Below are 14,817 nucleotides of genomic sequence, written 5' to 3'. Positions count from 1 at the left end.
TGATGTTTCAAGTGGATTTATTGAAAATGGGTAAATGGAAAATTCAGGAGTGGAATCTGGGAATGGATACTGGAATTAAGTCTCAGAAATATGCCATTGTGGTTTCACTCACCAGCACTCACCTCCCCTACCAATTCTTTTTTTTTTTTTTAAAGTTTTTACTTTTCATTTATTTACTTTATAGAAATATAGTTGATTTACAATATTATATTAGTTTCAGATGTACAATATTATATTAGTTTCAGGTGCACTACATAGTGATTCAATATTTCTCTAGATTATACTCTATTCAAAGCTATTATAAAATATTGGCTATATTCTCTGTGTTGTACATTACATCTTTGTATCTCATTTATTTTATAGATAGTAGTCTGTACCTCTTAATCTTCTACCCCTCTTTCCCCCTCCCCCATTCCCTCCCCCCACTGGTAACTAGCTTGTTCTCTATACCTTTAAGTCTGTTTCAATTCTGTTATATTCATTTGTTTCAATTTTTAGATTCCACCTGTAAATGATAACATACAGTATTTGTCTTTCTCTGCTCGACTTAGTTCACTAAGCTTAATACCCTCCAGGCCCATCCATGTTGTTGCAAATGGCAAAATTTTACTCTTTTTTTTTTTAAGGCTGAGTAGTATTCTATTGTGTATATATACCACATCTTTATCCATTCATCTGTTGGTGGACACTTAGGCTGCTTCCATAACTTGGCTATTATAAATAATGTCGCTATGGGAGTTCCCTGGCAGTGTAGTGGTTAGGATTCAGCGCTTTTACTGCAGAGGCCCAGGTTCAATCCCTGGTTGGGGAATTGAGATCTTGCAAGCTGCACGGTGTGGCAAAAAAAAAAAAAAAATGCTGCTGTGAACAATGCGGTGCATATATCTTTTCCAAATTAGTGTTTTCATTTTCTTTGAATATATACCCAGGAGTGGAATTCCTGGATCGTATGATAGTTCTAGTTTTAGACACTGAAATTTCTAAAGCCATGAATGCAATGTAGCAGGAACACTATCACAGGCAATTACTTTCTGTTTTGTTGCTAAAGCTCTTGGATCTATGGCACAGTGATTTTTTTTGGCTTGAGTGTATGACAGAAAAATAATGTTTAAGTTAACATGTAAATCAAGTCATCTCCGCTGGCATTATTAATCTAGAAGGAAGTATTACATAGACAATAGGAAGAGGAAGGACATTTAGTCTATACTTTCAAATGGGACTTGATCATTTTAAAGTTGTTCACTGGCAAAATTTCTCACCAAGTTAGTCTAGACAACATGCTACTTCATAAAAGATAGCAATAATGAAGTTTGGGGTTTTTTGTTTTGTTTTGTTTTTCAGTATTTGCTTTCAGAGAAAAATCCTAAAAATTGTAGGGAATTCTGATGCCAGAAAATTATAGAATGTAAGAGTATACTTAGCAATCAGGGTGGCTTAGCTCATGGTAACTGGCGTATGTATAATTATAATTTGCATTCCAGTTATTTAAACTGAGATATCCTTGATCAGGTTGAACATACTGTGAGTAGAAGATATCTTTTTCCAAGAAATAAGACGGAGATAGTCTTTGGAGGATGGCCTCACTGAACTGGTAAGTTAACTTTCTCCGGATTTTGATGATTTCTCCAGTTCTTCCATAATTCCTCAGTGCTCTGGCCATTTTCTGGTAAGTCATGGTCTTCCGGTTGCCTTTTCTTTTCCCCCAAAGTTGGGCAAGTTTTTCTTTGTTTTTTGATACAAACTGAAAGATGCCTTTGGTTTGATCTATCCACTGAATACAAGATGCCATCTCGGGATTACACAGGGACTCGTGAAGGTATTCAAACAGTCGGAGCTTCTTCCTGCCTTTTCCTCCCTTTTGCTGGAGAAGAGTAGGCTGTACCAGCTGGTTTTCAGGGATGCTCTGCAGAGATGGATGAATATTTCCTTCAAGATAGAGGTCCGCAGCACTGTTTCTTACTGTTCTCCAATTATAGACTGGTTCCTCTGTGGGCAGCACACCATAGCTGTTGGAATTTCCTCTGACATGAGATCGGTGGTTGATGAAAGCCAGGTAATTTTTGTAATCTGAGGAGTACTGAAGATCTCCAGTGGAATATTGCCTCAGTACTTCAAAAGCATCTTCAAATGCTTGACCCAGCTTGTCTTGTTCAACACAAGCCATACTTCATTAATAAATTGACAATTCTGTCCATCAGAGGCCAATCTAACATTTAGGTGTACTCCAGGTGGAAATTCTACCAATTCTTTTAAGGTAGGTTTATCACAGAAAGCTCTTAATTTTCAGGGATATGAAATAGAAAGAGCGTGTCTCTAATAAGCAGGAGACTGCTCCCAGTACAGAAAGTAACAGAAAATGATGACGATGACGGTGATAAGGAGAGAGCACCAGCACCAGCATCAGCATTTATGAAGTGCTTACTAGGTCTCAGGCACATGGCTTTTAGAGGAGGAAAGCTGTAGGATGGGTGGCGGTGGGGGATGAGGTTGATTCCTAGCACTATAATACAGTGACTACTCACCAAAAGCTATCCCCAATTAACCTTGTTTTTTTATGTCATTTTTTTAGTTGAAGTACAGTTGATTTACAATGTTGTGTTAGATTCAGGTGTACAGCCCAGTGATTCAGTTATATATATATATTCTTTTTCAGATTCTTCTCCTTTATAGATTATTACAAAATTTTGAGTATAGTTCCCTGTGCCTATATAGTAGGCCCTTGTTGGTCATCTATTTTATATATAGTAGTGTGTATGTGTTAATCCCAAACTCTTAATTTATCTCTTCCCCCCTTTCCCCTTTGGTAACCGTAAGTTTGCTTTCTATATCTGTGGGTCTAGTTCCGGTTTGCAAGTAAGTTCATTTGTATCATTTTTTTAGGTTCCACATATAAGCGATATAATACGATTTTTGTTTTTCTCTGTCTGGCTTACTTCACTTAATATGATAATCTCTAGGTCCATGTTGCTGCAAATGGCATTATTTCATTTTTTTTGTGGCTAATATTCCATTGTGTGTATATATACCACATCTCCAATTAACCTTGTGACCGTGCTCTGCATCAAAGGCTTCCAATTCAACCTTCTCCTTTAAAGCCATCATATTTCCAACTCCTCTCCACTCCCACAAACACTGCTCTCTGCATCCTCCCCTCTCCTCTCAGTTTTCGGTTTGTTATTTCTACTAGTCATAGCCTTCAACTGACCTCTCCAAGTTCCCAGGTAGTGCCCCACAGTCTTTGGATTGCCATCTGGACCTCGGTTCACAGAGAAGGTGGACTTATTTCGGTAGCCATCGATGACAGGCTGGAGAAGGCAGAAGGACAGGAGAGGGACAAGTCAAATAAAACCAAAGAGGACAACAATACAAAGAATAAAAGAATGTTCTCTGGATGAGAAAAAAATAAATGATGCTTGGTTAGAAGGTATGGCATAGGTGAAAGTCCATGGCTGAGAAGATCAAAGCACTGTATAGACACTCCATAGGAGAAAGGAGTTCCAATCTTGCCACAAAGCAGGAGTCGGAAAACATTTTCAATAAAGGGCCAGATAGTAAACTATTTTAGGCTTTGCAGGCCATACAGGCCCTGTCACAACTATTCAACTCTGCCACTGTAGTGCAAAAGTAGCCATAGACAATCTGTAAACAAGTGAGCTCAGCTGTGTTCCAATAAAACTTTATTTGCAAAGTCAAGCAGCAGAGCAAATGTGGCCTCAGGGCCATAGTTTGCCAACCTCTGCCACAAATTAAATTCTGCCTTTCTGAGGCCTCATTAGAAGTTTTCCAAAGTCTGGAATCTTTTTAAGGAGCTAGTAGTGTACTGGTTGAGAAAGTGGGCTTTGCATCAGATCAACTTGAGTGTAAACCCTAGCTCTGGCACTTTCTAGATGTGTGTCCTTGGGCAAGTCAGTTAATCTCTGAGCCTCAGGTATTCATCTGTAAAATGATACTGTCTACCCCTCCCTGTGACTATAAACCGTAAACAAGACAATAATACATGTTACTCACTTAGCATAGGGCCTGGTCCCCAGCAAGTGCCCAGTTAAATATTAGCCAATATGATTAGCTATTAAGGAGACTTAGTAAAGGATAGGGAAATAGGGGCTTACAGAAGGTATAATGGGATGGAGAAAACAACAGAGCTCCTTGGATCTGCGTGCAGCTGTTGTCACGTTGACTCCATTGAGCACTTGGAGGTAAGATTCTAGCCTCTGTAAAATTTTCTTCTGAGCTTCAAATTTCACCTGCAAAAGAATATAAACAATGAAACAAAAGACTTCTGCAGTATCACCTCAAAGAATGGAAAACAAACAGGATAAGAGAAGGTTGTCCCACAGATTCTTGGGTAATGGTCTCAGCAGATAAGGAACTCAGAATGCTAGAACAGCAATAGACCTAATGACATATTGGGAAAAGGTCAAGTGCGCTCTTGTGCAAGCTCATCATTTTATCTGACATTTCAAACTGAACATTCCAGCTATATATGTTAGTGCTATCCAGTAGAACCTGCTGTGATAATGGAAATGTTCTCTATTGGTGTTATGCTCTATGTAATACGGCAGCCTACAGTAGCTACAGGTGGCTACTGAGCTCTTGAAATGACTCATGTGACTGAGGAACTGAATTTTTAATCTTATTTATTCTAATTAACAGTTGGCTCTGCTATCATGTGACACAAGCATTCCTACACCATACTATGCAAAATTACTCAAGAGAAATCACAGAGCTCAGGGGAAAATGGAATTGGGCACACACATTCTAAAAATTTACTAGTAACACACAGAAAAGGTAGAAAAGTAATAAAAATAGCAGTTTTACACATGTTAAATGGTTAAGCAATGTATAAATACTACAATAAGGATAGCATGTTACTCTGACAAAGACCTGAAATTTGCTTGTGGAAGTTGCTGTCCACTTGTGAGTTATCATGAGGTTGGGAAAGGAGGGTGATGTGGGTGGAACAGAAAGTTCTCACAACAGATGTGAATGGGTGTGGCTCACAGCACACTCAGTGAACTGAGGAAGCCGGGAGCCATGTGAGGTTTGTGCTAGTGTTCATTTTATGAACTCTTACCCAGCTCAGTTCAGCCAGATACAGATCCCCTTTCATTTCATGTTTCTTGTGGATGAAATCACTCCTAAGCAAACGTGAAATCTGCATTATGCTCAAATTGTTCCCTAATACATCAATCCATTGGAACAAATTTTCGTTTTCAAAACAAGCATTAGAGCAGAATTGACTGTATTTAAATTTAAATAGCCACATGTAGCTAGTGGCTACCACGTTACAAAATGTAGCTATATATGAAGCAGCAAGAGTACTGGCAACTCATACACACAGAGCTATAAGAATAACCAAAAAAAAAAAAGCAAGGAAGAAAGGAAATAGGCATTTGGAGATAAGGCTCTAGAGTTTGGAACAAATAACTAGCCTAAAGTGAACATTTCAGAGTCATTAGCATATTGAGTTTAAGGACTGGTTGGGGCATCTGGGTAGAGCTGTCTAGCCAAGCTTCCTACAAGTCTAGCACCTGATGGAATGGAGGAGTGAAGATTTAAGCTGGGTACCCACCTTGAGCTGTTCTTCATAGCTCAGCCTCCAGAGTGGTGTCACAACATCAGCCAGCCTTGAATAAAATAATCCAGGCACTTCATTCATTATCTAAATATGTACTAAGCACCTACTATGCATAAGTACTTCCTGCCACCACTTGCTCTGGCATTTTACTTATCATTCAGAAGACCTAACTCTCAAGCCCCTGGGGAGATAGAGTGTAGGAGAAGAGCCCATTTCAGTGCTGTCTACTTAACAAAGCCGAACAGATGGGCAAACCTAATATAAGAAAAATCCAGATTTATCAGGAGGTAATTAATCATATTACAAAAAGGCTTCACTGTTGGGTTCCTTTAAATAGCTTACCTCCCTAATGCTTTTAAAATATAATTTGATTTAGAAAATACAGTTGCTGCATAAAATGAGGTATATTTGTGTTTGCATGGCTGCAAGGGGACTATTCATTTGTAATTCATCTCATCTCTAAGTCCCTGGTTTTCAGCATACCTGTCCTGGACTTTTTTAGATACAAGATCCCAGTTTAATATTCCCTTTCTGCCGAAAACACATGTAAAGGCAAGGAGAACATTTTCTGCAATCCTAAAGCATTTCCACCAACATTCTTTAGATGTCTTAAGCTTGCCCTGGACATCCTACCTGAAGTGCCCCACTGAATCCCTGCAATGCCACACTGTACGTCAGGCATACAGAATTTCAATAGGCCCAGAGAGTCAGACTTGTTAAGGGGAAGGGACATCACCCAGGGCCTTACCTTTCCTGCCAGGAATCATCTAGTGGTCCAAGATGTCTTGGTTTCATCTGATTTTTCTGTCCTCTTTGACGCTTCTTGGCTATCACGTGGGTGAAGCTTCCCTTACATGCTGAGCCCCAAAAGAGCTGTGACCAACCTGGAGGTTTTCTGGCACACCAGGGGAGCAGCCCTGGTTTGGAGAAGAGATCCGCCCTGGAGAGGAAGCATCTTGGGCTATGCATTCGGACTCTTAATACCAGCCAACCACAGAAACACTAAAATTCACCTGCACGAAAGGTGGACAAACAGAAGTTGGGAAACAGAGGCACAACTCCCAATGCTCTTCATTCACTTAGAAACCTTACAGAAGGCCAGCACCTAGCACAGAGTCACTGCTTGGCTGAACTCAATTACTGCTCTCTAGGCAATGGCTAAGGCTCCCAAAATAAAAAGATGAGGAAAAGATAGTTTTTGTCCTCTGGGAGAGTTCAACTCTCTGGATACACTTCTGTGGTCAGTTCCCCTCTGTTCTATCCTCCTACTCAACAACCAATCAATCAACTAATATTTAGTAAATGCTTACTATGTGCCAGGCACTGTGCCACACTAGATACCAGAAGGGTTACAAAGGTCATAATCTAATTTAGGAGATCAAGCACGGACACAGGAAAAGATGATAAGTAACACCACATGCCTGGTTCCTGATGAGTCCTCAGGAAAGGCTTCCCAGAGCAGGGAGGCCTTGCACCGGGTCTTAAAGGATGGCAGGGAGGTGAATCAGATATTTGGAGGACAGTGGCTAGACCATTCTGGCTAAAATGGTAGTTCATTTCAGGGAACAGGGGAAATAAGGCTGAAAAGGTCCGTCGAGGGGAGATCTGGAAGAACTTTAATGCCTGCTTAAAATATGGACTTTATTGTGAAGACAACAGTGAGCTGATGGAGGCTTTATGTAGAAAAATAAAGATGAAATACGGTGGTTAATAAAAAGCAAAGTCATGTTTGAGGCATGTGTTTGAAATGATAGGGAAATATCCAAATGGAAATATCTAACAAGTAAGTAGAGAAGCAGCACCACAAGTCAGGAGAGAAGTCAGGGCGAGAGATTTGGTCAAGTGTCTATAAGAAGTAGAAGCTTTAAGATTAAAAGGAGCTTCTAGTAAAGAGAAGAGCAAAATGACAAAATCCGGGGGGAAAGGCAATATTTGGAAAGCAAGAAGCAAGTCGTTAAGAACATGGGCTTTGGGGCCCTTTTCTAATCCCAGCTCTGTTTCTCACTAGCTCTGTGACTTTGAGCAAGTTACTTAAGTGCTACGAATCTCCGTGTCACCATCTATAAAAATAGGACTGGTAACACCTACCTTTCAGGGTTGTGCTAAGAATTAAATGAGCTCATATATACAAGCGCTCAGGTCTGTGCCTAACACAGCAGGTGTTCAATGTGTGACACTGCCCTGCCTCAGGCTCTGATTCGAAGTGTGTCGCTGGACTTCTTTGTACCTCAATGTGTCCAACCTGCAAACCTGGCAAGATATAACAATGCATGTGAGTGCAGTGAGGGTAAGAACAATTATGTATTAACTTAAAAAACAACACAGACATGCAAACTATCCTATCCTCAGTGCCTGCTGGAGTGTGGTGAACTTAAGACCCACTCCAGACTACCTGTTAATACTATCAAAAATAACCTGTGATAGGGCTTCCTAGGTGGCGCAGTGGTTAAGAATCCACCTGCCAATGCAGAGGTCACGGGTTCGATCCCTGCTCCGGGAAGATTCCACATGCCGCGGAGCAACTAAGCCCGTGTGCCAAAAAAAAAAAAAAAAATTAGTCAAAAAAAAATGACCTGTGATAGACCTCTTTCCAAGGTGAGACAAATGTGTATATTAGATATAAGGAAAAGCAAAAGCTAGAGAAAGGAAGTGAGTGAAGGGGCAGCAGACAAAGAATAAAGGTTTGGAGGGGGGCACTGAAGAGGCCCACACTACAGAGGGAGGGAGGGGTGCTCATCCAGGGAAGGGGTCCTGTCCCTCCAGCTGGCAGGGAAGGAAGAAGGAAGCTGCAGGCCCACTGGGGGTTGGCTAGAGGGACAGGGGAACTGAGGAATTTGAGGACAGATCTCTATCCCGTGCCATTCAGACTTTTTGTGAAAGTACGGGCCTTCTCCCTACTGACTGCCACCATGACTGTGCTCCACTTGCCCCATACCTCTTGTCCTTCTAGGTTTCTCCAAATGATTATAGTCTACAATAGGACCCTACTATTTTAGGGTGCCACCCAGACATCTCTCCTGGCAAAGAGCCTCTCATCATACTTAGTAATTTCTGTAGTAAAATATATATAATTTTTCAAGTTAGTACAGTAATACCAGTCAAAGTGAGTTACATTTGTTTGTTTCTTGATGTCAGAGGGGGCATTTGTTTACAGAAAAGACTTTTATTTTTATAGTGTTTCCTGTTTTAAATAAATGCTTGGGTTCAAAAAAAAGTGTGATGAGTGCTCTATTTCTGTCTTAGGAATTGATCAGAAAGAGACCCAGGGTCCAGAGCTGCCAGATAGGAAGGCAGACTAACTCTCTAGGGGTGAAGAGCTAACCAGCCTGAAATGCTCAGAGATGTTCAAAGCAGAGACTACGTGGTAGGTCTGATCCTAACAGAGCCAAGGATCTCCTTGGAGCAAATGTTCACCCACTCGAAAAGGATCCTGCTTACACTCTCCGTTCACCCTTCTTACAGCTGGCCTGGCCCCAGACATGGTTCCTGGCTAAACCAGATGGACAGATGGGTTTACTGCTGCGTCCTGACTGCAGCCCACGTGCAGTCAGCTCCTTCCTCCCCCCACCAGACCCCCTTCACCAGCCCCTCCATGCTTCTCTTTGGGCAATTTCTGCCCACTGTGTCTGTAAGAAGGATAACAAGGAAGAGACACTAGGAAAGGCTACCACTGAACTTGGGCGGGCTGCAGGGCCAGAAGAGCCGGCAAGGTGAAGGAGGGTAGGTCAGAGCACAGGCGGACGCAGAGCTGGACGCGACCACGTGCAACCAGCGTAGGGTCGTCCCCTCCCCACCTCGCCTGCCTTCCCAACTCCCCGCCCCGCAGGCAGCTTGGCGCAGTAAGCAGTTTTCTGTACTGTAGGGCATAAGTCGGGTTTTCGGATACTCCACATACCCCTCTTACCTTCCTAACCAACAAACCCTCTTACTTAATCGGAGGCGGTTAACGAAAAGGCCCAGGGCCCTGATCGTAGCCGCTTGGGAGAGTCACTTCCTGGTGCGTCCGGCGCCACGATTCCGGGGGCAGACGCGGCGGGACGCGGGGCTCCCCCCGGGCGCTGGCTGGCCGCCCCAGGGCAGCTAGTTTCTGGAGCCCTACCCCCGACTTTGCCCGGGGCGCTTCTCTACCAACCTTCCCCCAAAGCACTCATTGCCCTATGGCCCGGCGCCTCCCCTCCGGTTCCCCCCGCCCCCACCCCTCCGCGCGACCCCGCCCACTGTCTGCTCTCCTCACCCTCCCATTGGTGGATTTGAATAAACCTCCAAAATCACAGAGAAATTCGCACTACTGTGGTGTAAACAGTGCTACCCCTGTAGGGGGTGCCTGCGGTTTAACTCTTTCAACCAAAAGAATAGTTTTCTGTTGGTAGATTGCAGGCATCAGATCCATAATGGATTCGAAGATTGGGACATGAAGAGCGGGGTGGTTTCTTCAAATCGCAACGTTGAGGATGCACACGTGTGTGCTGTAAAAAACTTACTTTAACAGAATAAAATTTACAGCAGAATGAATCTACATTTTATGACACTTGATTTGTATGCTTAAGAGTAATTGGGGTTAAATGGAAAGCACTTTATAGTCAACATTTCAGTTATTTATTGAAAGCATAACAGGCCTACTGTGTGCAACGCAATGCATTAGCCCTGGTGAGTATAGCAGTAAGTTAAACAGGGACCAGAAACTTATATAACAGCAAACATTATCAGCCTGACCAAGGTTCAAAGCACAGATCTGCCACTTATAAGCTGTGTGAATTTGGGCCAGTTACTTAATTGCTCAGTGCTTCAGTTTTCTCATCTGAAAAAATGTCCATAATAATTGCACCTACCTCGCTGAGTTGTGATAAAGATTAAAGAAGTTAAAAATAGATAGTCAGTGGGAAGTTGTTGTATAACAAAGGGAGTCCAACTCGAGGATGGAAGATGCCTTAGAGGAGTGAGGCGGGGAGGGTGGGGGGGACTCGAGGTGGGGGGAGTCAAGGAAGGGAGGGAATACGGGGATATGTGTGTAAAAACAGATGATTGAACTTGGTGTACCCCCAAAAAATAATTAAAAAAATAAAATAAAAAAATAAAGTAGTTGAAAGTGAGTCTAAAAAAAAGATTAAAGTTAATGCATGCAAAGTGCTTAGAACAGAGTAAGCACACACTCAATAAATGTTAGCTATTATTATTCAAAAACAATTGTATACACTGTGTGTGTATACACACACATGCACACATGTACATATATACCTTTCTTTAAAAAAAGAGACTTTATACATCGTATAAAATAAATAAGCTACAAGGATATATTGTACAGCACAAGGAATATACCCAATATTTTATAACTTTAAATGAAGTATAATCTATAAACATGTTGAATCACTATGTTGTACACCTGAAACTAATAGAGTATTATACATCAACCATACCCCAATGAAAAAAAATTTTAATCCACTAAAAAAAAAAAAGAGAGATCTTTGCTTCCCATTCTAAAGACTTGAGTGGGTAAGTGCTTAACTCAAATTGTGGCCTTCCTAACTGCTCTAATGGCTCTTGAGCAAAATTGGAGCTCAAACCACTGCTTCTGGTTTCTAGGCCTGCACTGTGCTAGCAAGTGGAACCAGGCCAGAGGATGCACCTTTGGGTCTCTTCTCCCTTTCTCTCCTTTTAATCCCCTCTTATTCAGAAAGCCAGCTCTACTCCTTTCCTCACCTCTTCTTCCCCTTTCTTCTCCTTCCCATGCCCTTCTGCTCCTTTATCATTTCTCATCTTGGCATCCTTTGTTGTGCCTAGAACAGAGCCAGGTGCCCTATAGGAGCTCGATAAATATTTGATGAATTAAGTTGAATCCCACTTTGTCTACTGAAAGGAAAAGGGCATATCTATCTTCGCTCACCCCCACCCTCACCTGCTCTGAGCATCCAAGCAAACTCATCTAAAGCAGGTATGTCATTTGAGAAGGCAGAACCCTGAGGGGTAGCAAGAGAAAAGAGATTAAGAAAGCTATAATGTAATTATTTAGCCATTAACACTTTTATATATATTTAATCTGATAAACTATGTTCTTGTCTACAAGAGAAATCATTACATTTGTAAGAGGGGAAAGAAATAATATACCATACTATAGAAAAGGTTAGACTCTTCAACTGGAAAGTCAATAAATGAACATTTATTGATAAGCAATATTGTCAAATTAAATAAGAGCTGAAACCAAGATAACCCTTGCTTAACTTTGTTATCAGCAAACCAAATCACCACAAAGTGAAGTCTCTAGAAATTTGTCAAATATTCTCATTTCAGACCAAGGAAAGGATTTCTGAGAGGCTACAGCATTAGCACTCAGAAATAACGTATTAAAATCATTTGGCAGTCAGGGCTGATTTGGTTCCATTAACCACATTCTTCAGGTGTGCTTCCCAGGCCTCTAGGCCTCTGTTAGAGGCCAGGAGGGATAGACACAGACCGTGCCCGCAAGTGTGTGTGACCTGATGGAAAGACAAGGCTCGCAAAATCAGAATATACAACCATGGGCTTTGGTAATTCCAGAAAAGCAGCGAATCTTCTTAGTAGTCAAAGAAGGAAGAGAATGAGAATGAGAATTGAATTGAATGCATAGAATTTTAATCACCTGAGAGGAGGTGGGGCCTGCAGCATGAAAACAGGAATGAGCAGTATATATCCAAGGCCCATGAGGACGCAGGCTTGGTTGGAAGGGACTGTGGTGCCAAAGTAAGCGGAGATCAATAGGTCCAGGAAGATAAAGGGCCTGGAGTCATTCCTACTGTAGTTTTATACTTTTTGCCAGCATTAAATATTAAATAGAAAAAAAAAAGAAGAAGGGCCTGGAGTTGGAGAGCTGGGATGAGGGGTTTGATTTAGTTCCCTTAATAGGCATAGTGAAGAGTTTTTCATGAGGTGTTTCTGGAAGTAAACTTTAGGAGCTGTATGTAGGATGGATTTTAGGGTGTAGTGACTTGGAAGCTGAGGAGGACTGCAATCGTCATCCAGATGGGAGGTGCTGAGTCTCTGTACTAAGGCAGGCTACACTGCATTTTAATATGCACAGGGGCACATGCACAACATAATTGGCTGGGGTGATTGTAACAGATGCAGGCTGCGAGCCCTACCCCACACTTACAGAATCAAAATCCCATGGGGGTAGGGCCCAGGACTATCTGGGCTTTTAACAAGCACCCCAGTGATGCCTGTGAAAATTTGAGCCCCACTACCAGGCATCAACTCAAATCCCAGGTGAATTAGTTTAAGGTAAAAAAAAAATAAATCATAAAAGCCATAAAATAAAATATAGATGATTATACATCTGAAATTTGGAGATAGGAGAACTTTAGCAGTGGGGAAAAAAACTACCACCTGGGTAGATTTTACTATGTAAATCTTAGAAACGTCTATATGACAAAAATATAATTAACAAATTTAATCATAAACAGAAAAATATATACACAACTATGGCAAAAGGTCATTATCTTTATTGTATAAAGAGCTATATAAACTGATAAGAAATAGCTGATGACCCCAGTAGAGACCTTGGTGAAGGCATGGAGAGGTAATTCACAGGAAAATAAACATAACTGGTCAAAAAATGATTTGTTCTACCTCACTAATAATGACAGAACATGCAAACTATATAACAAGTAGATAATATTATTTTAACTATAAAATTTATGAAGATTAAAAAAAGAACTGTTATTCCTCAAAGTGGACCATGGACAGTGAGGCAGATGCTCTCACACATTGATGGTGGGATTGTAAATTGATATGAATTTCCTGGAAAGCAATTAGAATCCAGAGCCATTTAAAATTTTATACTATTTGCCCCAGAAACTCCACCTCTAGGCATCTAGTCTAAGGAAGTAGAGATGTGAACAAAGATATATGCCTAGAGGCTCTCAAAGTTAAAAATAAAAAAAAAACATCTTCAAGGTCCAACATTAGAAAAATAGGGAAATTTTACATAAAATTTTACATAAAATGTGGTCTGTCCATAGACTACTATAGAGACACAAAAAATTATGCTTGTGGTGGGACTTCCCTGGTGGCACAGTGGTTAAGAATCTGCCTGCCAATGCAGGGGATGTGGGTTCGATCCCTGGGCCAGGAAGATCCCACAGGCCGTGGAGCACCTAAGCCCGTGAGCCACAGCTACTGATGCCTGTGTGCCTAGAGCTAGCGCTCCACAAGAGAAGCCACCACAATGAGAAGCCTGCACACAGCAACTGCTCTCCACAACTAGAGAAAGCCCGCCCACAGCAACAAAGACCCAATGCAGCCAGTTAATTAATTAATTAAAAAATTATGCTCGTGGTATGGTGTTAGAAGTCAGGATGGCATTACCTTTATGGTGCAGGGAGTGGCTGGCAGAGGGCATGAGGAGGCTTCTGAGGTGCTGATAGAATTCTATTTCTTCACCTGGGTGCTGGTTATAAATATGTATTCACTTTGTGAAAATTCATCGTTATACTCACTTTTCTGTGTGTGTTATACTTCAATAAAAAAATTTAACTTAAAATTGTGTCTTTGAAAAGTTTATAATGACATGGAACTGTGTAGAAGGCAACCTTAAGTGAAAAGGGAAGGATAAAGAATTATGCATTCAGTATGATTTTAAATTTTTAAAGAAAAAAATGCATTAGAAGGCGATATGCCAGTTACTTCTAGAGAGTGGGCTTGGGGTGATCATTTGCAAAGTTTTTTTCCATTTCTGTACTTTCCAATTTTTTTCTACAATGGACAGTCATTACATTGATAATTAGGAAAGAAAATCACCTAAAATATCAGAGAAAAAAGTGAATTGATGAATCTTGGTGAAGCTCCCATTGTCCAGTGTGTGAAACTGAGAACTAGATTTCACCAGTTCCCATAGAGGTGATTTAGACTCTGAGGGACTAACCTACACTAAGCAGATTTATAGGAGACTGGCTTACAAGCCAAATGCCAGTGAGGAATATAGTGTCTAGTGTCTGAAATATTCTTATCTCCTGTGCAAGGTTATATCTACTAGCTATTAATGTACCTGAGAAACCAAACTAACAGTCATTTGTAATTTGAACATATGGAGCTGTGTGGTTTTGAGGGAGCTCTTTGGCTGGGTTATTTGTAACACATTTTACCAGACCAGTGTTCCTGTTATTTGAATAGTGCTGGATAAACACTGATGCTCCAATATTCTTTTTCCACCATCTCTAACTAGTTACCAGAATCTTCTGTCATTACAAATATTAACTGCCTCCTAGCCT

At 41.2% G+C, this 14,817-nt stretch overlaps 2 protein-coding genes across 10 annotated transcripts in view; both read right to left on the bottom strand.

Annotated features, from left to right (window-relative positions):
• The window catches only part of TRMT2B (tRNA methyltransferase 2 homolog B), a 35,986-nt gene extending 26,229 nt beyond the window's left edge, over nt 1-9,757 (bottom strand). For 2 of the 9 annotated variants that reach the window (XM_057719388.1, XM_057719393.1), the window contains exons 1-5: nt 9,483-9,748; nt 6,327-6,591; nt 5,573-5,627; nt 4,110-4,244; nt 3,206-3,305 (exon numbers count right to left, since the gene is read on the bottom strand). In XM_057719388.1, the coding sequence (XP_057575371.1) occupies nt 3,206-3,305; nt 4,110-4,244; nt 5,573-5,627; nt 6,327-6,547 (511 nt within the window). In that variant the 5' untranslated portion in view covers nt 6,548-6,591; nt 9,483-9,748. Of the gene's footprint in view, nt 1-3,205; nt 3,306-4,109; nt 4,245-5,572; nt 5,628-6,326; nt 6,592-7,666; nt 7,829-9,482 lie in introns of all 9 variants that reach the window. The other 7 variants (XM_057719390.1, XM_057719394.1, XM_057719391.1 and 4 more) reach the window with 7 other exon arrangements.
• On the bottom strand, nt 1,418-2,164 carry LOC130842701 (transcription factor Spi-C-like). The gene has a single exon (XM_057719397.1). The coding sequence runs from the start codon at nt 2,162-2,164 to the stop codon at nt 1,418-1,420; it is 747 nt and encodes a 248-aa protein (XP_057575380.1).
• Nucleotides 9,758-14,817: the final 5,060 nt, after the last annotated feature.

This window comes from Hippopotamus amphibius, chromosome X (assembly GCF_030028045.1).
Source record: "Hippopotamus amphibius kiboko isolate mHipAmp2 chromosome X, mHipAmp2.hap2, whole genome shotgun sequence".
Lineage (NCBI taxonomy): Eukaryota > Metazoa > Chordata > Mammalia > Artiodactyla > Hippopotamidae > Hippopotamus > Hippopotamus amphibius.
The sequence above is the reverse complement of the archived record's forward strand: the minus strand, read 5'-3'. Positions and strand labels throughout refer to the sequence as shown.